This window comes from Drosophila elegans, unplaced genomic scaffold (assembly GCF_018152505.1).
Source record: "Drosophila elegans isolate 14027-0461.03 unplaced genomic scaffold, ASM1815250v1 contig_183, whole genome shotgun sequence".
Taxonomy (NCBI): domain Eukaryota; kingdom Metazoa; phylum Arthropoda; class Insecta; order Diptera; family Drosophilidae; genus Drosophila; species Drosophila elegans.
In genome coordinates, this window is record NW_024545550.1 from 3,815,670 (window position 1) to 3,841,522 (window position 25,853).

At 39.4% G+C, this 25,853-nt stretch overlaps 2 protein-coding genes across 6 annotated transcripts in view; both read right to left on the reverse strand.

Annotated features, from left to right (window-relative positions):
* Positions 1–13,981, reverse strand: part of LOC108144989 — a 39,736-nt gene extending 25,755 nt beyond the window's left edge. For all 4 annotated transcript variants that reach the window (XM_017270145.2, XM_017270143.2, XM_017270144.2 and 1 more), the window contains exons 1-2: positions 13,528–13,981; positions 4,500–5,152 (exon numbers count right to left, since the gene is read on the reverse strand). In XM_017270145.2, coding sequence (XP_017125634.1) covers positions 4,500–4,534 — 35 coding nt within the window. In that variant the 5' untranslated portion in view covers positions 4,535–5,152; positions 13,528–13,981. The remainder of the gene's footprint in view (positions 1–4,499; positions 5,153–13,527) is intronic.
* A 5,589-nt stretch (positions 13,982–19,570) lies between these two features.
* LOC108144969 lies at positions 19,571–20,223 on the reverse strand. Of its 2 annotated transcripts, none has more exons than XM_017270117.2 (2): positions 19,848–20,218; positions 19,571–19,794 (listed from the first exon to the last, which is right to left on the reverse strand). In XM_017270117.2, exons 1-2 carry the CDS (start codon positions 20,080–20,082, stop codon positions 19,643–19,645), a joined length of 387 nt encoding a protein of 128 aa, XP_017125606.1. In that variant the 5' UTR covers positions 20,083–20,218; the 3' UTR covers positions 19,571–19,642. The 2 variants fall into 2 exon arrangements, with proteins under 2 accessions (XP_017125606.1, XP_041563426.1); XM_041707492.1 differs by having other exon boundaries at positions 19,699–19,794; positions 19,853–20,223.
* Between the last annotated feature and the right edge of the window lie 5,630 nt (positions 20,224–25,853).

The window sequence follows — 25,853 nt, forward strand, 5'->3', positions numbered from 1 at the left end:
GATCCCCACCCCCATCCCCATCACGCCCCCGATTCCCAGATGATAAATCGCAGGCTGACATCGCCATGTGCATCTGCATGTGTCAGCCGCTCATTAAAAAGGTATTCATCATTATGGCGACCGCCGCTGCAGTTGTCGCACCCAAAGTGAAAACGCCGCCAAGACTGGATGCGAGAATTGGATCTGTCGCTATCTCTTTTGCGGCGGCGTGTTTGCTGTCAAAATCCATTCCAGCGAGAAGTGCTGTGGGGTATCCCTAAGATGTTTTTATTAATTTCACTGGCGTGGGGTACAACGATTTTAAGTCCCGGCTAAAATGATCGATGTTAATGAAGAGTATTTGTTAGGGATTTTCACAACATGGATCAGTTTTACGTACTTTGCATTGGAAATAGTTTTTCTTATTCAAGGGCAAAGTTTGTAATCCCAAGTAATGATCGTACTAATCTATGTTTAAGATTATACTAATTCAAAGTCAAAGCAATCAAAGATTGTAATCCCAAATAATGATTGTTTTAATAGATGTTATAGATTATGTCAGAAAATGCAATACTTCACGGTATTGGTAAAAGGTTAACATAATACTTCAAAGTCAAATTCACCACTTAAACGTTTAGCATTGCTATTTTGTTTTGATTTATACCAAAATATAGATGCCAAGGTGGCGAATTAATGGTATAAATACAAAACAAGCTTATTGCGCAAAACGTGTTGTTATGCAAATGAACTCTAGTAAACGTTTATTGCTTAGTTTTAGTATAATAATAATATACGTAGTGCCGTTCGATTAGAAAGAAAGCTAAGTTAGTTCATACTGTTTCCTTTTAGGCATAGAGTATCTAATTCTTATTTGGCATCTAGAAGTTTGAGTTACACAAGCTACCCTATCAAGTTACCTATTATAGGGTGAGAGCATCTCAGTTTCGTTGCGAACTTCGACATATGCTACATATATCGTGGTGCAATTGTAATTTTCTTGCTTTCTTCTCTCTTTTCAGTTTTTTTATTGTGAAATTGTTCAATAATTTTTCTTTTTCTTGGCCTGTCCCAGTCGTCATCTGTGGCCCCTTTCCGAGATGAGATGCGTTATGCGATATGTGCGCCACTTTGGCTTATGATGGAATTGACACTTCAGTTTCTGTGACACACGAAGTGCGGGACGGCCGGCCATCAAAAACAGACCCGGGACACTGATACATAAGTGTAATTCCCCAACCCATCCGGGCAGAAATATATAGATGCCAGATAGTGGAGGCAGACGCACTTGAAATGCATAAAATGCCATTTTTCTTTTGTGTGTGCAATGAATGCTTTTGCCTCTTCGGTGGTGGGTGTATTTTCTTTGAGTGGAAGGGGGTGAGGGATTTTTACGGCCAAGTGGAGTTTGGAGATGCGTTTGTTAGTGCTAATGGCGCATTTATGGGCACAGGGTTGGATTTGAAAAAGCTTAGAGTGTGGTCTATCTGTCGATCAATTTGTCCTCTTTGTCACTTGGCAAAATAAACTCAAACCCCAAAGATACACACGCACACACGAACTGTAGTTCGGTAACAGCTGAACAAACCCGTGTGTAAATAGTTTTATCGTTACAAAAAGTTTGAGTTTGGATTTCCGCTAATTGCCCAAGAGCAGCCCTGAAGTTTGCCTTGGTTTAATTTTCATTTTATGCGTTTTCTTTTGTGTGTGTGTAATCTAAGCTGGAAAACGGTGGGGGGTACTACATATATAGCCTACATAACTGTAAGTTCCCACTGGCTCACGCTTTGTTGCACCACATTTCCTTTAACCCATAAAAACGAGGCACATGCGCAGCGTCGAGATGTAAGATATACATCTGATATTGTAGCGGGCAAAAGCCGGAAAACAATGGGAACAGGGCGAAATGGGTTTGAAATTGAGAATGAATGAAGAAACTGCCGGCGGATATATCGTTGTTCTTATTATTGTTGCTGGCGTTACTGTTGTGGGTCGTATGTTGTTCCCGTATCAATCATAATTAGGAAGTCTGTGGCTGTAAGTTTTAAGAAACACTAATGTTGCCCCATCGCGCAGGCAAGCTCACACACATAAATCCCAATGACTTTAGTTTTTACGTTCGTGAGAATTCATCATATTTGTATCTTACACTTACACAGAGCAAAACTATTTGTTTTTAATTTGAAAAACAAAAAAAAAATTACGAAATTTACCAGGGTAGATGTTGGTTTAATGTTTAAGTGATCAAAAAGAACATGGCCAAACAACTTTAAAATCAAGGAATTAATTTTGTTTTAATCAAAAATGTAATGTTCCTACTCACAGAATTTTTAATGATTGTTTTTGCTGATTTGAATTCTTGATTTTAAATGGGTTTTTTATTTCTCCGAGTGTTCTTTCTGCAGCTGCACTTGCCTTCATCCGAGTTTTGGAGCCCACATCCCGGCACATCAAATGTTTAGTGCTTAATAAAGTGTGTTATGTCTTTTGTGTAATTATTTTTAGCTTTAGTCGCGCTTGATTGCCATGTTAGGAAAGAGGGAAAATGGAAGGAGGGAAAGGCCTCGCAGGCGTTTCTAAGCGAACAATTTCGAGTGTGTGGGCCCCGAAACACAAAGATCTTAAAGGTTTTCGGGGCAAACTCCGAAAATACACCCCCTTCCCCCCAATTTATACATACATATTATACCCATAGTATGTTAATGAGAGAGTTCCACCTACAAGGTGCTTTGGGCTTTTGGGTTTCTATTTGCACAGGTGTTTTTAGCACCTGGGTTCATGGGTGCCTGATGTGTTTGGGGCATTAGTTATCATCATCTTACGCCCCCAGGGGGCGTGTCACCGGTAAGTGCTAAAAGGCATTCGACTGCACTTTTCTGTAATAATTAGCACATCACATCATGACTTGTAAATAAAGGCCACCAGTGATGAGTGAGGTTCTACGTGTGCCCACCTTTAGCTGCTCTACATAAGTGAGTCTTTTAATTCGAGTGACTATACGGAAAAATTATCGCCAACATTGGTCATCTAATTGAAATTTGTTGAATACATAATTAAATTAATTTTGAGTAATTAAATGTTACAAAATTAAGAATATTTGGGTGACCAGCCTATAAAGTTAAATGATTAAATGATTCAAAGACCTAATGTTGATTTGATATAATTATAACAAACGGAAAACGCAGAAAATATAGTTCAAGCCGGTCTATGCCGTACTTAATTAGGCCGATCTAATGTAATTTAGTTATTTAGGTTATGAGGTTATTAGGTTCGGTTATTAGTTTGAGATACATCTCTATTATTTTAATTCAATTTACTCCAAACAATTCTTTTACAAAGATAAATTACCCTTTTTTTGCATGAAAACTTTGCCGTTTTGTTGATGATTTTCCATTATCTATACAAAAACTTCGATAGTTTGGCGGAAATTTTCATTTGTTTCTCGTCCCGATTGCTTTTCCCACGAAAATCATTTGGCAGATGGCTTTTTGATTGCTCCGACTGCTAATTTTGTAGAGGTAATGGCCCGCGAGGCAAACTCGAAATTCGAATCACACTGGAGCATAATTCAATTTTCGCTTATGGCCAAACGAAACCGGTCGAAGATGCCAGCCATCAGCAATCAGCTAATAATAAAGATTTTAAACTAATTGGCTCATTTAACGCAAAAAAAAAACATTATAATAATGATGACGATGACTGATGACTACTTGCCCGATAAGTCGCAAAATCTCGGCCTTCGGAAAACGAAGAGGGAGTGTATTGTAAGTCCCCAGAAATTAATTATACAAAAGCAAGTTTTTCCATTGCAACGTTCCTTTTTTTTGTGTGTGTGTGTGTGTGCGTTACTCTCCCATTTTTGTCAGCGATTTTGCAAATTGAAAAGCTTCCCCTCTCCTCACGACTTCGCCCCGCGACCAATGACCTTTATCGCGAAAGTCATTAACGAGGGAATTGGGGCATGGCAAAGGAAGTAGTCGAAGTCGAAGGAAGACAGAGGCCAAGAAAGGACAGCATTGATAAAGTAGAAGGAAACACATAAAAGCTGCTGGACATAATCGTCTCCCGGGGCGAAGGGGGTGGGTGTATACAGAGAAAAAAAAGTGGGTTCCCTAAATCAGGCGAAATAACTTATACTTAGTCCGAGGAAAAAAGTCACAATTCTATAATATATTAATCTTTATAATATTCTACACTTTTCAAATTATTAATATTAATGTCTTTTATAACCATTTTTAGTCAATTTCTTTTCCAATAAAATATCCTATAATTAATTTATCCAAAATCGATTTTAATACAAAATATATTAAAAACCCATTAATGATTTAAAATTCTTAAATTTACAAAAACATCACTTATAAACTGTTTTTACGTTTTTACTTGTGTTTACAGAACTTAGGCTTTAGTTTAGTGTTTCCTGATAAATTTTTTTGAATTTATGTTTTGCTTTCAGTGCCTTAATTAGCTGGAGAAAATACTTTATAACATTTTTGCAGTGTGCGGGAGTTCTTCTGGTGACTTACTTGCGTGCCAGGCGCTTCCTTATTCCCGCGAACATTTTGGGTTCTCCTTTCGCTGCTCGCCTTTATCCGCTTTTATGTCCGTACTAATGTTGTATTGTAAATTAAATTGCCGATTTCCGAGGGGTTTCACGGCTCCAACCCAAAACGCTATCTTTCTCACTCCCGGCAAAAAGGGCAACAGAATACGGCGACACTTAAAATTAATTAAAAAAACAGGAAAAAAGCGCAAACGCAATTGTCGCGTAGCTTCACTTCATGTACTTGTACTTGTTGTTTTTTTGCTTGTTTCTGTTCATTTGGCGAGTTGTTACGGGTGTTTTTGTTGCTGTGATTGGCAGCTTTTGGACGCCTCATTGCAAGAGGCGAACAAACAAACAAACCAGCTAACAAACAAATGGGAAAAACAGAAACCGAAATGAAAATCAATTAGCCAAAGTAGGCAGCTGCAACTGTTTGTCGGAGATTTATTTCTATATGCGAACGGATTGTAGATGGTGCAATCCGTAATTCGTAATTCGAATTTCGTCGGAATCAATAATCCTCAGCTGCGATCGCGATCGAGCATTTCCCAACGCACAAACACTTTCAATTTTCATTCACTTCGCTCCACGTTGACAATATCGTCGGATTTTTTCGGTTTTATTTTTGGGGAGCTGAAACGAGGCAAGGAGAAATTCACACATTATTTTCAAATTTATTTTCCCTTCATTTATGTATATCAACAAGCATCAAAATACGAGGGGGGAATTTTCGGGAGGGCCGCATAAGCGATTTATATAATTGACGTGTCGAGTGACAAATTCGAAGCATTTGCTCCCAACAAGTCGCGTCGAATCGGATTTTAGGGTCCGGCTTACAAGAAGTTACAGCATCACCAGAAATGTCGTAATTCTTTTCAGCAAAAATATTTGTGATTTACTACACTTATTTGAAACGCGACTAAGCTCAAAAAATTATATTAAAATTTAAAGACAAATCATGCTAACAGGGTCACGTTTTTATTTCATGTCGGTTCATTTATGTAAGAAAAATTGATCCATCCATGTGCTATTAACATTCATAACTTTTTAAAATTTTAAAAGGAATATAAGTTGATATTAAATTATTTTTTTTTAAAGAAAGACTGTTTAAAAAAAGGTTTTATGTGCATCATAAAAATGTTTAGGGACCAATAGATAACTCAATGAATTGCTAGTGAGTATTTTTCCTTATGCATTTTGAAACTTAAATTCCGCATTTCAAATTCCTTTGCAAATAAATATTTGTATATACCTGTAGAAATTAATGATTTTTAATGAACACAAAAGGTTTTGTGCTGGCAAACTTTTAATGATGTTTCGGGCCAAACGAGATTTGCAATTAAATGCCGTGAAAACTTCCTTAAGCCATTTGGTTCGAAAACAACTGTTACTGTGTGAAGGCATTTAGTGGTCCAACCCGCAGAAGTGAAGATTTATGGTCTGTGAATGTGATGGAAGCGAGGGAAATTTGCAGAAGAGGAGTCTGCTGGCGGAGGAGAATGGCATTGGGAATGGGAATGGGAATGTCTGGCATTTCGGATGGTAACCGACTGATAAGAAGGCCATGCGATCTCCGCCGGAACAGAACGGAGAACATCAATCATGGCCTCAATCTGTGTGTGACCCCCATCCATACTTTTTGGCCAGAACGGATGCAGATGTAATTATGGCCCTGTGCCCTCTGTTCTTTTGGGCCCCTTTCGGTGCTAATGGCGTATTCGGTTACAGTTTCGGCCGTGCACTTGGCTCACATACGAGTTTCGAGCACAGAGGCGGCAACAGATGGAGCTGCATATACACTTACCCAACCATGACAAAGAACATGTTTTTTTCTGTGTTTTTCAGTGTTTTTCAGTGTTTTTCTCCGTTTTTCCAACTACCAACTTGCCAGCGAGAGCGTGAAAAAAGCAAAACGCACCAACTTGGAGCTTCTCACGCACGCGGAGGCATTTGTATTGTATCTGTATCTGAGACTGTGCATCTGCGAGCGGCGTACTGTATCTATTGGAGATTGCAACACGTACTCGCCGTGCATATTTCCCCCTGTACCTGTTTCCACACAGAGAGAAATTGCACCTGATTTGGTCATGGGTTCAGTGATTGATTATTTCGTTCATGCCGTGACAACAATGCGTGCATTTATATCACATTTATATTATATGTTTGATATTGAAACATTTAGATAAGATAAAGATTATTTTATTGTACAATTGTAGCTGTATTACAAATCGTCTAGACATCAAAAAACGGGACAACAATATTTGTTTTATTTTTTAATTAAAGGGGCAAGAAGGAGTCATTAGGGTAAAATTTAAGAAGAGTTCACATGAGATAACGTATTTAATTCGTGTATCTGTGTGGTCAATCTGAATAAATTCATACAAATTTGGCGGAGTCTTATTACAATGGAATCGTGCAAGACTGATATAATAATTCTGATAATTTGTACTGAACTTAGTATATTTTTTTCTGTGCCGCCCTTGTTATGCTTCATGTTCCGCAATTGGATGTGCCGCTATTTTGGGTCGTTCCCCCTTTTTTACGCTTTTCCCTCTTATCCCGCTTTCCCGGTTTCCCGTTTTCCCCTGAATGAACAACGGAAACCTGCCGCATACGATACGCCTCAGCGAGCGTGCAATTACCACCGCAAAACAGTGCTTCTGGATCCGAAACCATTCTCCACCGACAAGCAGCCACCATCTAAATATCAAAAGTTTCTCAAACTCAAAAATAGTGCAATCTCGCCGGCAAGTGGAACTCTTCTGATTTATGGCCCATTGTATCCGACAGATACAAAACGCTTTTACCAACACTCGAGGCCTACAAGTGGCTGCCGGTGCAGTTTCTCCCGCTCCTCCTGCCCTCGTTTTACTGATTACTTTGCACTCTTCGGCAAGTGAAATCCAAGACTCAACGCCCACAGATTGAACAACAAAGAGTTGCTCACATTTCGAGGGGGGTTTTCGGTGCAGCAGTGCAGGGGAGTGGGAGTGTCACCCACATGCCACCATCTCGAGATTAGAGAACAATCCCCGCTCAACTGGCTAAGGAATTCGCCAGCTCGCTTTTGTTGACCCAAAGCTAAAGCAATGAAGATGATTTCTTAATAGAATTAATTTGATATGGTCTGAGGAAAGTAATAGTTTAATGCCTGAACTGGGAAAAAAGCTTACAATTTATATACAAAAACTACTTGTATGCATAACAGAAAACAATTTGTTACAAGAACAATACAAATCAAATAAGAATTTTCAAAAGTCTCACTAAATATTGTCAAGACCCAAATAAAACGCCTTGTACGACAAGAAAAATACACAGTTTTTGCCCAATTTAGTTGAGATTTTTGTATGCGAGGCCAAATCTTTTCCACTGGCAGATGAAAAACGAGGCAAGAAAACTGCGACGAGCAAATGTGCGAAATAAAAATTTCATAACGTGAAATTAGCGCACATAACTCGAATGCAAATGCAATTTGGGCACGTCGCGGCAGGGGCGACGGTTGGTAAAATGCGAGGGGGATGCCTGCAAGGGGTGTGGGGGTGGTGGGCTGCTGGGCAGGGGGTTTTAGGGGGGAGGTGCAGTTTCACCAACTGATGCCACCGATGACGAGTCGCTGATGGGGATGGCTGGCTGAGTTCGGTTCGAGTTGCATGGCTGCCCATAAACGAAGCAGCAGCTGCATCGCAAAACTCCTTTTTCCTCCCTTTTTGCCGCCTTTTGAAAATATCTTGAGCAACGGGATTTATAATTAAACATAAACCCAGCGGATCCGCAGACTCAGCGACTCGCCAAAGGCACGCAGAAGTCCATTTATGCCAATAAGCGAAAGATGGCAAATAAAAAGAAATAACAAGAGTCTCCTTTCTGCGTTTTGTCTCCTTTTTTTTTTTTTGCTGACAGCGAATTTGTCGCCAAGTTGGCTACCTCACTGCCCCGCGAAAAACATATCGAGAAATGAGAGCGCAAAATAAACAAATCATAAATCTGTGAAAAATATGTTTTATGGCTATGTACATGACCGCGACCACCCAAAATATGCCTGCTCTGCGGGCAAATATAAAATCATATTTGTGTATTCCGCAGATGCATAGATACTTTCGTGTGTTTTCGAGTTGTCAGCATTTCCGAACCAGATTTTTATGCGTTCTTTGTGTGTCCAATTAGAGAGAAATATGGCTGTGTAAATACATGAACTCCCCATCCACTTGTTTGGTTTTCACCAGTTTGATGGTTAATCGAGTGAAATGCAATCAAATTTACATTCCCTGGCAAACTGACAGGTAAACTATTCGCCCCCTTCAAGTGCTGGCCATAATAAATGCCAATAAAAGTTCACATTTAACCCATAAAACTTCGATCGGGGAATTGTTACCTCGGCTTTCGGTTCTGGCTCTCCTTTTTCTCCTTTTTTCTGGCTTCAGCTCAATTTCAACTTTTATTGAAGTGCCAGCAGGAGGGGTGTGCGCAAGAACAACTACGGAAATCCTCTCGATGACAGGTGTAAGGGCGGGAAATACAGGTGTGTTCGCAAACGGGAAATGAGAGCCATCGAGTGTGCTAAAAACTACCTTTGCCATCCAATTAAAATGCTGTATTTGCCAATCTTCTTCGGATTAGATTGGTATTACTGATGGAAATGCCTTCGAAACAGTTTTTAATTACTTGGGATGCTTAAAAAGAATAAATACTGTAGCCTTAATCCTTGAAGGTTTTTTATGTTTTATTCAGCTACTTAGTTTTGATTCAAGAAAACTATTTTCAAAAATTTTATATTATCTTGCCAATAAAATGCCATTAAATTTATATAGTTGTAGGAAATTCTAATAACATAAAATCCCTAATAACTTTACTTTGAATTGTTATTCGGTTTTATTATTAGTTGTCTTCATGACATTTATATATTTATCCTCCGCAAACCTTAAAAACAAAACCCTAGTCTGTCTCTGTTGTCAATCTTTGAAATTACCTTTTTTTTAAACAATTTGTTGTGCTCCCATTCACAAAAAGTACTCCTCATTTTATGAGTTTATCGAACCCCGCTATCTCGACCGAAGCCCACCGCTGTTCCCCATAGATTTATAGCTTTGCAAAGCAGTGCTGGAATATTTGTTCACTATCTCCCCTGTCAAGCCCAATCAATTGATGGAAAATTGCTCCAGTCTAAGCCAAAGTCTCAATTGTAAACCGTCGCGGAAATGTAAACACATTTATGCTAGGCAAACATTTTCCGCGCTTCCTGTTTTCTTATGACTTAGTGGATTGTACTACCACCCACTTCTCCACCCACTGACCTCGATGTTGTAAATCTCCGGCTGGCTTTATCTTGAACCCTGCGTTTATATAGACTGCGGCAGTCAGCAGAAACTATGCCAAGGCAAGAATTCCGCTATTTGGGGGGCTTTCAAAGTATACTATATTCGTGGATTCTGGCCAGATTAGCCGTAGATAAGATTGGGGCGAAGTGGGGGAGGCAGCCATAAAATTCGGAAGCGGAAGCCTCATTATTTGCTTGGGTAATTAGCGTAAATTGGAGTAACATAAGCTGGCTCAAAAGATTGAGTGAATGGTGGACACAAAGTAATTGTATTAAGTAGCAAATTGAATAATGAAATGAAATAACCAATTAAGAGCCCCAGGAAGTGGCCAAAACCGAAAATAGCAACCGCAAGGCAAACAAACACACATATGACACCATCTCGGCATTAGCTTCATCATTGACTAAAAACGTACGGCTATATATATAGTATGGTATAGTAAGCCAGTTACCGGTTTGAAGACTCGCAGGCGACAAAAGTTCTGTTGCCAAAATTTAAAAGCCAACAGGGGCTACGGGGAAGGTGTTGCCATGTAGGATGTGGCTGATGTTTGTGTTATGAATTTTTGAATCAGAACCAGTTCGGCAAGTTGCTGGCTAGCACAGCAAACTACAAGGCAAACAAAGGCTTAGATACAAATGAAAAGATACCACAGTGGGTATGTGAGAGCTACAGACGGAGCGAGACAGCCAAGTGTTGATTTCAATTGTTGACCGTAAAATGGGCTCGAGAAAAGGTGTCAAACCAACCTTGCCCTGCTTGAAATTCATATAAAACTTAAATTTAAATGCGGAGAAACGACATAAAACGAATCACCATAAAATGCGAAACGTGCCCCAAACAAAACTTTTGAATAGCACCAAAAAAAGTGAAGAAAAAACGCTGGGAGCAGAGGAAAAAATTAGTGCGTGCCAGCAAATGGTTTGCCATGAGATTGGACCCCATGGAATTGCGAAGAGTCAACAACTACAGTGCGCTCTCTGCCAGTGCTCCATATCTCCATCACATCACCCTGCTCTGCCTCAAGGAATTTATGATATGAGCCCAAATGAGATATGGTTATGGCTGATGTGTTTGCGTTTGTCAACTCGCATAGGCAGACAGTTGGGCAGACCTAGCGAGAAGTTAGGTAGTTAAGATATACAACTGGGATAGCGCCACCACCTACGGGTAGCCTCCCACCCCATTAACCTAACCCCCACCCCAATCCATATGCGTATGCAAATGCCAGCTTATGTGGAACAGCACAACCCTAGCTGTGGCTTTATTTATTTGCCAGCGACACGAGAAGTCTTTTTCGACCTCACCCTCTCTTTATTCTTTAGTACCTCCTTTTTTCGGTGAATTCCTGTGGTTCTGTTGACAGCAACATTTTTCTGGAGTAAATGTTTCTTTTCTCTATTTTTTGGCTGGCCTTAATCCTTTCCTGTCCAGTGCTCCTAAAGCTAAAATTGCCAGACTCTAAAGCAGTTTTTTTCAATTTATTTATTCATTTATGTATATATTTTATTTTTGTTGACTTGTTCGCAGAACAATTGTTGTGGTTTTTATTAAGCCTTATTTTTGCTTCTTCCACTAGACTGTTTTAAGAGTTTTTATTTATTGTGGAATAACAATTTATACAGAAGTCCTTCTTTATCTTTAAATGGTCATTTGTGTTTTTATATAAAACTCTGCTATACAACTTTTCTTTCTTCCCTTTTTAAGTTGTGTTTTCATTTTGTGTGGGTTTTTTTCAGGCAAATTAAATAATAAACGGGCAACAAAACAACTCTAAGTTTCTTAAATTAATTTTCCCTACTGTTTGCTCTGCAAAAGTGACTTCATTCATTACCATTGCATATCTATCTGTGGCTTCTCACCTTAAAATTGATGTGTGGCGGATTTTGTGGTTTTGCTGACCGTAAATAATGGCAGTTAATTTAATTTCAGTTTAAACTAAATTTCCGCAGAAACCCTTTTCCCTGCCCCGTGCTTGGTGTCTTCATTCATTATGCAAATCAAATAATATTGTACATGTGTAGCCATGTTTTCTAAAAAAACACGCACACCAATTCGGACGCAGGCGCACCTTTCTGCTTCCGGTTTTTGTGGCGGCAGCACGTGCGTGAAAATTGCGCCAGTTGATTTTTTTTTTTAGGCGAAGGTAGACTGAGGTGGTGGGTGGAACCCATTATAATTGTTGTGGCAACAGTCGTAATTAAAATGCTAGAAATTACACTCACAGCCATGTCTTTGGTGTTGACTTTTTTGTACCGAGTTTTCTTTATGGCAATCGGCGCTAAGGTTGCATAATTCCAAGGTTGGAGAAGAGTTCTCCCCCTCTTTCTTTGATTCGTTTTTTTGTTGTGCTTTTGGCGAATGCTTGTGCAATGAACCATCAGCATTTCGCTTACTTGGTTTGGAGAATTCATTAATAATTTCCAGTGAACAAATGCGGCCCTAATCTTATCAGAAATGCGTTTTCCTAAAGGCGGGTACTCTTTCCATTAGTCATTGAGCCATTAGGGTTGCGAAATGGCTTTGGAATTGAAGTCAGTGGCAATTTCAGCTACCATTCCCAAGCACAATTCCTCTTTCATTCCTATTGGGATTATTAATTGAATCAATGACAAACCGAAATTCAATAAACAATTACCAGGGAGCTCTTATCGATGGGGCGCCATGTGGCGTATGCGCAATAATATTACGCATACGCCCGATCCCAGAAAGTTGTGCAAGGCAACGGAGTGGATGTCGAATAGAAATCGAAATCAGCAGCTCGATTTCCTTTCCGCAAGAAGTCCAAAGTATATGGCATATTGACTGCCAATCTCTATCGCTATCGCCACGGTTATCAGCCAGCCAGATAGCATCGATGACACTGATAATTGACGGCAATCATTGAGCAATTGACAAGTTCATTTAAGTGACAGAGCAAACATACACAAAAAAAATCTTTCAGTGGCGCCTACAGCTTCTCAAATTTACTATGAGTCACGAAAAAGTATAATTATTTGGCAGCTTTAAGTCAAAAATAATAATTTATGTTTTAAAAGCTAAAAGCGTTTGTTATAGACTAGGAGTTTTTGCAAGTTTTTTAAGAAACTACTTTTTCGCTTCACTTTTATCAATTTATATATTTATTGGTCTTTAAATTTCCTTACAGAATTTGAACTAGGACCTTAATCTTTTTGTGGCATTAAATAATAATAGCAAATAATAGCAACAACTTTAGGAAGTGACAGGCAAAAAATATTGACAACGATATGAATAACAGTTCTGAAATGTATTTAAATATTCATGTGCCGTCAAAATATTTTTCAAAAATTGGTAGGAACCATTATTAATAGGTAAATTATAAAATTCTAACCCAAGAAAGCCAAAATTCAAAGCTAAAGATTTTCTCGTCAAGCCTTCATATAATAAGACACCTGCTCTTTTTGTATGTGTACTTCCAAAGTTTAAGAAATAGTGGTTGACTAAAAAACAACTACATTTAAGGAAATAATTTTCGGCAATAATTTCAAAAGACTTAACACACAGAATTTTGACTGTATTAGAAGTGAAAATGATGAGATGGGGGCCAGTTGGAGATAATTATATGTAAATGGGATTTTGTCGCCTGTTGTTATCAGGCATTCGGAGCGGTTCAAAAGGGTGGAACTCATTAAGTCTGGCCGCAGTCATTGAACTTGGGCGATAGAAACTCACTCTTCTTCTTCCCCTTCTCCTTGGGAGGCTCCTCTATTTCGCCGGAAAATCACGATTCGCTATCCTGCTGCCACTTTTTGCATTTATTTCTTATTTTTCTTTTGCGCCTGGACCAAAGCACCAACACAAACAAAAACGACGACAACGGGCAGCAGGTGTGTGTGTCGGCCTGTTTTGTTGTTTCTTTTGGCTTCTGCTTGGTTTGTTTGTTGTTTGTTTTGCTGTCGGCCTTTGCTTTGCACTTTTCTGCACTCTTTTTTTTGCAGCTGTCAACGCACAAAACGCGCAAAATTATGTGCCGCTGCAGCAGAACGCACACATGCTCGAATTTCTACACCACACACTCCCACACATTCGCATTCGAGAACAACAACAAACGATTGCCGGCGAGAAGTTAGAATGAAAACGTTAAGCGAGCGCGGACCGGATTTCAATGAACCGCGCGCGGCGATGTTTCGTTGACGACTGAGCGAATTGAAACTGTGGCTGCCTTATACGCCCACTCTTATACCATAGTGCCTGAACTCGCCGCAACAGCTGATTGAGGGAGAGCGAAGTTGCCGGCTTTTTCAGAGAGAGAAAATAAAAGCATTGCTGGAAAACTGCATTTCACATTGTTTGGTAGAAGAGTGTTTTATAAGAGAGAGAAAGTATAAGTCAGAGCTTGAAAACTGAATTTTGCATTGCTTTGTAAAAAAGTGTTTTTGTAGAGAGTATAAGACGGCATCTAAAAGCAACAACATTTAAGCCAAGTTTAAAAACCCTGATTAGCAGGCTACAAATGGAGAAGAATTCCCTTTTCCCTAATCATCCTCCCTTCTTGCCCCTTTTATTATTCGTATTCCCAAAACATAATCAAATCATTTAGCCAAAAACTTATTCAAAATTCACAATTCCGACATGCTCAAATGCCCACGATTCGTGGCTAAAAAAGGGCGTTGGGTTGGGCGCAAAAAGGGGTGGTGGCTGGCGCAGGACCCTTGCATTGTTGTACACAATCCATCATTATCGCATAGACTTCCGCTCAAAAAGGAAACGCGGGGAGTGCCAACATTGCATTTACTTTTGTGGCTGACTATACACTCAAAAAAGCAAAGACTTTTATTATTTTATAACAGGTATGAGAAAGGCATTTGATTAAGAACCTAAAAAGATATATGTAAGTTTGTTTTGTAACTGCATCACCATTTTAAGCGTAAATATTATTTTTAATAAGCAAATTAGTTTAATTTTTAATAATTGGCTGGCGATCACAACAAATTTAAAGAGTCCCTAAATTTTAAAACTAACAATCGTTGACTAATTCCAAAAACTTATTGTCTTAAAGTTATTTTAATGAGTCAAATCATTCAAGACAAATAGTCAGTATATTTATTATTATTAAAATTTTGTACAATGTAGTTTTAATTGGTGAATGTAAACCTACAGACGTTATATTTTTCTCACTGGTTTTGGCTTTGCCTTCTAGTCTAGGTCTCCTTGGATCGTCCTTCTTGCAACACACTCACACACACACAGAGACACACACAGAATTAGAGTTTCGAAACACAGATACACTCGTCGCACACCCAGCCACGCAAATTGCCGGGTCGTGAGCACGTGTCTGGCAGCCTTCGCTGGGGATTACGGTTCACTGTCGAGTCGTTCAGTGAAAGTGAGCCGCCAGGATCCAGCAGGACTCAGTCAGTTGGTCGTCGTCTGGTCTGGCCAACACCGCCTCCTCCCCCTCGGGGACTCCGCCCCCCTTTCCCTTTCCCACGTCCCCACCAAACCCCTCGAAAATGTTGCATTCGCCAGCAGTTTTCTATAATTTGTGTTGCCCTTCTTGGGGGTTGGCTTGACGGCATTCGTTTTTTGTGTTTTTTGTGTTTTTTTTTTTGTTGTGGCGGCTGCGGTTTATGCAAATTAGCAAAGTTAACATTTGCCAAATTGTCGAAAATTTCATTTGGCCAGCTCATCCTACTAAAGCTATGTTTGTTTGCCTTTGCAGGGCAGACATATAAATACAGCCATATCAGTTTCATCAACATTAAAAATGTATTTCCTTTTATTATTACAATTTTATTTTATTCTTTAACTGAATATAATGGGAAGTGTTGGGTTTTTTCTTTAAAATTTACCATAATATTTCTATTTTCTGATATATTTGATAGCCTTTGGATATAATTTTCACTTTGCAGATAACGATCATTTTTGTAATCACTATAAAATAAAATTAAGTCGAAAAAGAATTTATACATAAATATGTAACCTAAAATCGAAATTTTTTAAATTATTTTAAATTCTTTAAAAAAAATTATTTAAAGATCAGAAAAAATATTTCTTTAGCAATTTTTATGTTATGTCCATTAAATTTACTAAACCAAAATCCACAAGTGGAAAGAGCCGAGCATGCGGAAACGGGAAATGCAAAAATACGAAAAGAGAGCTGTGAAATCAAAGCATTTTCGGATTCTTTTGATCAGCAATGTGTTAAGATATAGATGTACGCCCCTCGGAGTTAGTGCGTAGCCCCTCCCTAATCCCGCCCCCAAAACCGCCCTGTTTTTCCATCTTTATTAAGGCAGATCTTCGGCTGTCAGCCAGCCAAGTGACAAAATGCACCTGCACGCGAGTTTTTCCAAAAGGCAGGGAAAGGAAAAACCGACTGGCATGAGTTGGGAGCAGCTATCTATCATAATTAGATTTCGTTCTGTGCTGAAATGTCGTAACGGGAACGAAATGCGTGCACATAAATTAAGTGTGGAGTTTTTCCAGACCGCACTTTTTCCCGTTTCCCGTTGCCCATTTCCCTCCCACTGACACAGCAGCAAATAGAGCGCCTAATAGGATTTTATTTAATTTCCGTCGCCCAAGGATTTTCCTAATGAGTTTTTTAACCTGCACAGTGGAGGAATTCCCCCACGTTATTGGTTGGGGGCTCAAACTGCGCCCAAGTGAGCAGTCTAGAATATTTGAATAGAAATGAAGCCGTTGGATCAGGTGGAGCCACATCCCAACATAAACACGACTTCGGTTTGATAAACACAGTTCAAAAAGGATGCGCCGGCCAGGAATCTGTTTATCCTTTGTCTGCCTTCTAGGATATAGCTACTCTGCTCCCTTTGTTGTTGTATGGCTTGCAGATGCTGCCGTTGAGTTTAGCGAACTTGGTTGGGATTTTCTTTGTCCTCTGTCCGTCCCTCCATTTTCCCACCCCCCATTTACCCCATCCCCCTACGAAAAGAGGAGACAATGGCTTCAGCCAAGTGAATTGCCCTGGGAGCGCAATTTTTCTCTGTATTTTCGGTGTGAAATTTATGCTGCACTTGGCTAATTTAATGCTATGTTTCCACAACATAACTAGGGGAAAGGGTGCAATTAAATGCAAGAGGAATTGATATGATTTGTGTCGCGATTTGCATAAATTAGCATACAATGCGTGCCAGTTGCTACCACTTAACCATAATTAGATATATACACTTACGCTGCTACCGTTTGTTCAGGTAATTAAATGCATTCCCAGACCGGCATAACTTACATATAACTATATACTACAGTGTGTTACGAAACTATAAGAAATCTTTTCTTATAAAAAAATAAATAAATAAATCAAGAAATGCTAAAAAAAGAACTTTTTCCACAGAAAGTTGCATGCATTCTTAATTTATACCTTCAAATGACTCTGTTGTTTATCAATAACAAATTAGTTAATTATATTAATTTAATTAAAATTTCTCATAAACTGCTTTTATTTTCTAAATTCTAAATTCTTTTTTTTTTTTAAATAAAAACCTTTTTAATTAAATTTGGTTCAATATGAAGATTACTTTATGGTTGTAAATCGTTAGCTGCATTCTTTAATTTAATTACAGACATGCAGGCATTTTCCCAATCAATAAAATCATTGAACTATACAAATGTGTCTACGTGTACCTTTTCAATTTCCATTCATCAGAATTTCCTTTGATATTGGCTAAATTAAAATGGATTCAGTCATTTCAATATTAAATTATAAGTCTCTTCGAAAAAACGTTGAAATAACAGAACATTATTTAACTTGTTAAGGATTAAACCGCATAGATGGTATAAAACGAAGCTATATTCTTTGTAAGTAAAGGTTTTTTTTCCAAAACTAAATCACTTTATAACTGGCATCAAAACGGGCCAATAAATTTTGGTCATAAAAGGGAAGTAAGTTCTCATCCCCCGCGTTAAATGCGCAGTATATTCAATCAGTGCAGGCACTTCAATAAATGGCGAATCCTTTCCCTCACATTTGAATATATGACATTCTTTTTGGTGGAGGCACGGACTTGAATCCACCCCTTCACCTTGAAGAAGATTATGAATTCATTTATAATAATTTAGTTTGAGTTATGCGTAGAACACTGAAACCCACTCAACTCGGAATCCCATAATGAGCATATTCTATTAGTTGGTGGGTGGGACTGGGGGGTTTTCCACTTCCACCCTTAAGACCTTGAGGGTTGGAAATTAACAAAGCCCAAATTCTGGACACATGTTGCATTCAAATGTCGTTTTTGGCGGAGTCTGGGTAATGCCGTGTTGTGACAAACCCCAAATCGTCCAAACTGACGGGGAATCCCTTTGAAGCCCATAAACATTTGCACCCGCAACCACCAAAAAAAGCGACAACAACAACAACAACAACAACTGCTTTTTCGGAGGGCAGGAGATGAGCGACTGCATCACCATCACCATCCCACAGATAGACAGGCAGACAGACAGACAGTCGAAAGGATATGCCAGGAAGTTGTTTGGACGGGCATCAAAAAGCTTTGCCCAACTCCTCCTCATTTCCATGGCTTTCCCTTTTTTTTTTTTTTCTGTGGGCATTGATAACTGACACGCAGTAGCAACTGAAAATACGGGAGATGTATTTGTTTAGCATAATGGATTCGGTACTCGGTATTTGGTATTTGGTATAATTGAAAATCGAATCAAATCGCGTGAAATTTAATCAACTTAAGAACTTGGGGAAACTTGAGAGCCGGGGCCAACTCCCAACTCCCAACTCCAATTCGGATCGGGTTCACAACTCCCAATGGGCATGGAGGAAATGGAAAAATTAGCACAAATCCATGTGATAAACTGGCTACTATTTGCTTTGAATTGAGTTACTCCACCGCGAGTTCCGAGCCAGGAAGACCGAGGGGAGCGGCCACTAAGCGCACAGGAAGCCCATCGGAGCGGATGCCACAGCTCCGGCCGTCCAAACTCTAGACTCTAATGCACGATTAATGCCCAATCCCAGACGCACTGTCCCCGCTTCCCATGTCCCATGTGCCATGTGCATTTCCTAGTTGCTACAGGGGAGCTTTCAGAAATGGAAATTTATAAATTATACAAATTAGGCTGTATATAAAAAGAATAAATGGACACCAAAGTAGTTGAGCTCTATACCTGATATGATGATATGTATTATCATTTGCTTGAGATTTTTCCTACCTTAAAGTTTCCCAAATACGCAGCAAATGTTTGTAGCATTCAATTCCATTCAATTTAATTTCTTGAATTTTGTTATTATTGATCAGTTTAAAAAGTATTTATCTTTAAAGCTGATGACTATTTGTTTTAATATTATGTATCTTCCACAAACCTCTTGTTTGAATAATGAGAATGTAAACTGTGAAGATATAAAATCTAAAATGAAATACCAGTTATTAAACATAATTAAAATCATATTATAAAATGTGAGAGAAATTTTTCTTACCCAATAGTTAAAAATTCATATAAGTATAGTTTAGTATATATGACACAATTTGTAACCTTTTTTAAATAAAACATCTAAAAAGTGTAGGAGTTTCTGTAAGTTCAAGCAAAAGAAGTTTCACTGTAATAGGCGTATGATGGAGGCAAAGTCGTGGGCGAATGTCGATGGCATGTCCATTTCGAGAAATTAAGCCCTGTAAGCGGCTTTCATGGGACTTTGCCTCCGACTCTGCGGCATTTCCTCGCCCATCTGGCCACTTGGGCGATGTGGAGCTATGCTTTTGCCACTGGAAACGGAAGGGAGATGGAGTCACTTTCGTTGACGAGCCTTTAGCCTTTATTTGATACCATCAAAGTCATCACATCGTACATATAGTATTTAAGCAGATTTGCCACTCGTTCACTTGTTGGAGCGACGGCGGGAGTGGCCAAAGATGCGCAGGTGTTTGCTCCGGTTGAGTTCCCTGGCTTCCCGCAGACTAAGTTCGTAGAGATCCTTCTCCAGACGCTCGATGTGGGCAACCATGGCAGCCGGCGAAAGGAGACTCAGCTCTGAAAGAAGTTTCGGGATGTTTATGAACTTATCACCTCGGCAAACCACTCACCATACATCTCGCGCTGGTCCTCCTCGCTTTCCTTGTCCTGCCGACCTGCCGCCTCCTGCTCGTCCATCTCGGCGATGATGGCATCCACATTTTTTTGATCCTGCCGACCTCCATCCTCCATCTCCTCGTCGCTTTCCTCGTTGGAACTGCTGCTATGGGTCGGCCTATCCGCCTCCATGACAAACTCTTCGTCGGAGGTAATCTTCCCCTTAATGGATTTTTGGACTTTTTCCATATTTTCACAGAGTTACTAAACTTAAAATGTCCTTCTTTTCAGTTCTTGACACTTCCAGAGTTGCATTCAATGTGATTTACAGCCTTGCCAGCGTGAAATTGCCTAATTGACCTTGCCACACCACCTCGCTAATAGAATATAACAAAACAAAACAGAAGGGACCCAAAATGTAAACTTTTATAGACTTCCATTTGCCGGAATGACAGGTTTCAAATCCATATTTTAAACCACCCTCGAAGAAAGTTTCTTACCGCCTAATGAGCTGTACGAAATTAATTGTCACCACAGGAGGGTTGCCATCTTCAAAACGAATGCGTAGTATGCAAATTTCCAGCCATTGCCAGGGTTGCAGCCAAGGTCAGCGAAGGAAGCCCTGCAAAAACTGGGAACTGGCCATTAGAAAGCGTTTTCAAAGGACTCGGCTTCTTGTAAACAATCCGTCAGCAAGCGTTTCCCACCCCGTAACAGAAATCACCTCTCCCAGCAAAGCAACTTTTTTTACAGGGGCGTACGTAAACTAAGATTTAAAGAGGGTTAATTTTGAAATGTTTAGATTAAAAGGGGAAATGTAGGGAATTTTAAACTACAAACTAAAATAATCTAAGCTTTGGCTGGCAAAAAATCTTGGGGATCTTTGAGCCCCTGAAATCCCTTTGTCTTAGTCACTACTTCCATTTTTTTGGGCGCACGTGTCCGTTTGCTTTGGTGGCGGCTTAACAGCCAAAGGACATGGACATGGAATGGGAATATGTGTCGTGATGGTGACAAAGGGACGCGTGCTCATTATTACCCCCTGTCCATGTGCTCTGTCTGTTTTTGTAGCTGCTTTATGGACAAACTTTTCGGGCAAAGTATCGTTTATACTGCGGCCCGCGACTCATGCAAATTGAACAAGTTAAACTTTAGAGGGGTCGCCCTTGCCCAATCCCCTCCTCCCTTCAAGGAGTATACTCCCCAGGGTGGCTGGCGTCTGTGTAAACAGTGTTTGCACTGTACAATGGGCCCCATTACGCTGCAGTTTATTTGCAAGGATTCGGCCTCTGTGCCCGTGTTATCATCCATTCGGCACGTGGCCATCGCACGGGGGGAAATGGGAATGGAGTGGCAGTCCCACTTCTGTCTGCTGCTGACTTTGATTTGTTCAAATCGCTGCTTAATGGATGTTTACATGATGCAGACAAAATAAAATAAATTATTAAATAATGCTAATTCGTATTTATGACGCATATATAAATATACAACATTTTCTAAGATCTATATTAAATTAGGAATTAAATTTAAAGTCTATATTATAAGAAACTAACTCGTAAACCTATTCTGGTTCATATTTTAGCCATTTGCTTACCATGATTAGAAGAAATTAATTTATATTTAACCCATATATTTTCAATATTTTACCAAGAATTAGAGTTAAAGAATTTTTGGATATATAATGTTTATTTAATTTTATACCATTTTTTCTCAATACTATCTATCTAAAAGTAAGTGGACCTATAATTTCCAAAAATTATTTTTGGGAATACAAAAAGGCCTTTTAAGTATTGCTCTATATGTAGAGAAAAATTTAACTTAACTTAACTTTTTAAAATTGTAGTAGTTTTGAAGGCCTTATTATTTATGTTTTTAGTTCATTATGACAATGTTTATATAATAAACATTTTATTTTTTTATTTTTTTATCGTTCAGCTATAAAAGTATTTTGTGGTGTGGAACCATTTAAAGAACGAACTTTTGAAAACTGAAAACTATTTTCCTCTCTGCATGGAAAAAGACGCAGAAACCACTGTGCGAAGAAAACCGCCTGAGGTCAAAGCAACCCAAACAAAGGAACGGAGTGGTGGCCAAAACAAACAAGCTGGCCAGAGACAGTGACTAGACGATAAGTTGGTGGCAGGACATTGTCCCAAATCCGGAATTGACCCCCGACTCAACGAGGGTCCTGTGCCAACTGCAATTGCAACTACAACTGCAGCTGCAGAAGCCGTTTAAATGGCATTAATATTAGACGAATGGTCTATATGCCTATAGCAAGTATTGCCAATTTTAATGAACAACATTTTCGCATTTCAGCCATGCAAATGGCCCATTTAATTGGATTAACGCACATTTCCGCTGCGTCGCTGGCCAATTTATCACAGCTTTATGTGTGTTTATGTTTATTTATGTTGCATTTTAATTATGCGCCGCAGTTGGAAGTGTGCCATGCGGAGATGAGATGGCGATGGCGATGGAGATGCGGATGTTTGCCTCGATGCAATTGCTCTTTTCTTTTCCGCGCGGCCATCTCTTTCACTTCACATCCACCAGTCTCTTTCTTTTCATTCCTGATTTACTGGCTGATCCATTGTGAACGGCTGTCGATTGCAATCGATACGATCAATACCTCGTATACATATACACATATGTATATATTTTTTAGCATCGTCTTCCCCGCTTCTCCAGAAATCTGACAGCCCGGTGCGAATATGCATCGACTGTGGATTGTATCTGATTCGGCGGGATGAATGCAGGTAATTTGAAGTCTTGTTTGCGGTTCGCTAATTTCATTGCTTCAACGTCGATTGCTGCGATTGTTGTGTATCGATAACCGAAACGAGACGAGTGAAAGTAGCAGCCCATTTTCGACCAAAACATAATTTTGAGAGTAAAACATGGCCCATAGCAGTGCTCTGGAATTACTGAGCTGTGAGGTAGGTACACATTATTGTCCAATCATTGTGGGTCCATTGGTCATACAAAAAGCAAGAAGGAAAACAGCTATAGCAAAATTTAAATATTCTTGAAAACACTTAAATTTTGATTTATATGCGAAAATGTTTAAAAACATTGAAGCTATGGTGACTTTCATTTAAATTATTCTGCCGTTCAAAGGCAGCTATATGATATCGTTTGACAATTTTAATTATATTAATATCGTAAATCTCAACTATCAAATTATTACAACATTTTTGAAAAAAAATATCAAAAATAGAAAAGTTTAACAATTTTTTTTTAATTTTAAAGTTTTTGAATTTGGCTACAAAAAGCTTTGTTGGATCAAAATTAATTAAACCTTTTTTAGCCTCAAATTGGATTTTACTTAACATTAAAAATTTAATTGTGTTACTATCGTGCTTTCTTAACCAAATTTTTTATTCTATCCAAGCCAAATTAAAGATATAAGTTTGTTGTTTCTTTAAAGACCCAACAGAAAGGTTTAATAATGTGGCTGTTGATTTTAAACCGTAATAATGAGAATTTTTACAAAAAATGTTCCTTAATGGAAAGTCAGGATATCAAAGTTTAGCAATCTGATTAATATTTTTTAGAGCCTCAGGAATTGGGTGGCCTGACTGACGGGCAAATGAAAGACCCCTTTTTTGCTGTCAAGTTTGATATAGACGAAGAATAGCAAAGGTCCATGAATGGAACAGTGCCCCGGGAGCCGACGACATGGAAAGTGGAAGCGGTTGAAAGGCTGCGTCTCCTTCAATGAAACAGCCGCAGACATTCAATTTCTGATGCGGAATGTGGAGTGTGGAATGGGCTCGTCGGACTTGTCGGACACGCTTTAATGTCGTCTGTGCTGGCCGCCGACATAGTATATAGAATGCATATTTATAATAGATACTTATCTTGCACCCTTTCGCAGGACAGCGCGTCGGACTCCCAAGCTGGCTTGAATTACGGTCGCATTTCGGGCTTATTAATTGCCCGCATACACGAAAGCCAGTTCTGAACAGAGTCCTTAGTCCTGAGTCCTGAGTCCTGAGTCCTGGGTTCTGGGACCTGGGTAGCCTGTCACTCGCGTCCTTGGCGACCTGTCGCCACCAAATGCAAAACATTAAAAGCATAAATATTAAAAGCCTAATTAATTTTAGGTCGCTGGGTTGGGACTGATATTTTATTACAAAACTGAATGTCAATAATTGCACGTAGGCCGGCTGCAGGTGTGAATTATTTCAGTTCACCTGCCTTTGTCGTTGAGCAAAGGCAGGTTTGTCACTCGAATATGCTGCAAAACTGTTTAAATAATTAAAGCAATTTACAAGGATTTCAGAGGAAACAGCTGCTGCACGAAAAAATATAATAATGAACGCTACAATTTCGTATCAAAATTCCCAAGTTGATGTTTTGTGGTATTTCTAAAGTATTCGTTTACATTTTTGTGGCTTGAAATTCGTTTTGGAAACACATAAAACACTTTAAGCGACTTATTTTATAACTTAAGTTTTTTCTCATTAATTAAATTCGAATCATTCTCAACAGCATTTCATTTTATTCTTGCTGAAAACGATATATATTTGTTCCGATATGATAACTGTTTTTAATACAAATTTTTTTAAACTTTAAAACACATAAAAAATATTTAAAATACAATATGAACAGTTGATATTTGTATCATTTTATTTGTCAACTAATTTTAAAATATCCTAATTTGTATGCTTCTCCAAAAACACATTTTTAAAAACATTTATTTTTGTTTACCACATTTCTTGATAAAAGTATATATTTTATTGACTTTAAAAGATTTATTACAGTGCAGCTATGCACAAGTTTTTGGCGACAATTGGCCAGGAGCTGCAATTAGGCATTCCAGCAGCTCAACTTGCCCTCTCGATTGCCCTTGATTGATGAGTGATGCAGTGATGCAGCTCCTTCCGAAAGAGTTGCCTGATGAAATCGAGAGTGGGGACCTTTGCCAAAGCCCAAACAGGTGGGTCTGTGGGGCAGTAAAAGTGGACCCACTTGCCTCACATCCCCAATCATTTTATACACACACCGAAATGGCCAGTGCCGCAGGCACTTGTCTCTCAGCGATGCAGGTGCACTGGTGTAGAGTCTTTCTTGGCTTGGTTTCTGTCTTAGCCGTTCACCGTTTGTGGCCATCAGCGATATTGATGGATAACGAGTTTGCGGTGCCGGGAAAGTGGGTGAGTGCCAAGTAGCTGGCATCGTAATTCGCTTTTCCCATTAATTGATATGCGACCGTCCCGTTCCGTGCCGTCCAGTTGCATTATTCATACAGAGAAAACTCAGCCACGCCGAGTCCAATCTAATTTCGATTTTCCAGCAATTTCCCTTTGATCTGCTGGCCGGGTGATCCAGACTGTCAGAAACGCACAGAGCAGATCCTTTCAGGCGGCATCCGCTTGACAAAATACAGCCTTTGAAGTGCTGAAGTTTCGCAGGCAGCTAATTATAGCCGTTAATGGTGACTTTTTAGTGGAAAAATGCACAGGATGCGGACAAAACATGTCCCCCCCAAAACAAAAAGAACACATTCTTTCGCAAAGTTGTTAAAATTGATGAGACAAACTGGCGCGCCATGACTTTTGACCCACATCGCTGACTTCTCGCCTTACCTCGTGGCAAAAATTCGGCGGAGATGCCTCACTGAATCCACAATGGAATGGGTGATGCCTTACTGAATCCACATTGGAATGGGTGAGCTCGACGAGGATGGAGGATGGAGGATGAGGATTGGCGACCACCAAGACGCTGTCTGCGGCAATCTTTCGGCGGCGCCGCCACTTCGTCTGACCCAGTTTTATATTTCATGGCAGACAAATTGTCTGCGCGATATGTGCGCTCCATAAGATTGTTTATGATGCTTTTGAACTTTCCTTTAAGCAAGTCGCAAAAAACACATCGAAACGACGCAAAAACTTCGTAGGTCAGAATGGAATGCCAAAACTTCGAATTCAATTATGGCCAATTTGATGGGGTGAGCAGGCCAACTAATGTAATGGAGATAACCACAGGATCGCAACACCTTGGCCAATGCCAAT

Bases quoted from the DNA above. Each gene is read 5' to 3' on its own strand.
- LOC108144969 (XM_017270117.2), bottom strand. From the start codon at position 20,082: ATGGAAAAAGTCCAAAAATCCATTAAGGGGAAGATTACCTCCGACGAA. The intron at 19,795-19,847 runs GTGAGTGGTTTG...AACTTCTTTCAG, and splicing joins GGACCAGCGCGAGATGTATG to AGCTGAGTCTCCTTTCGCCG.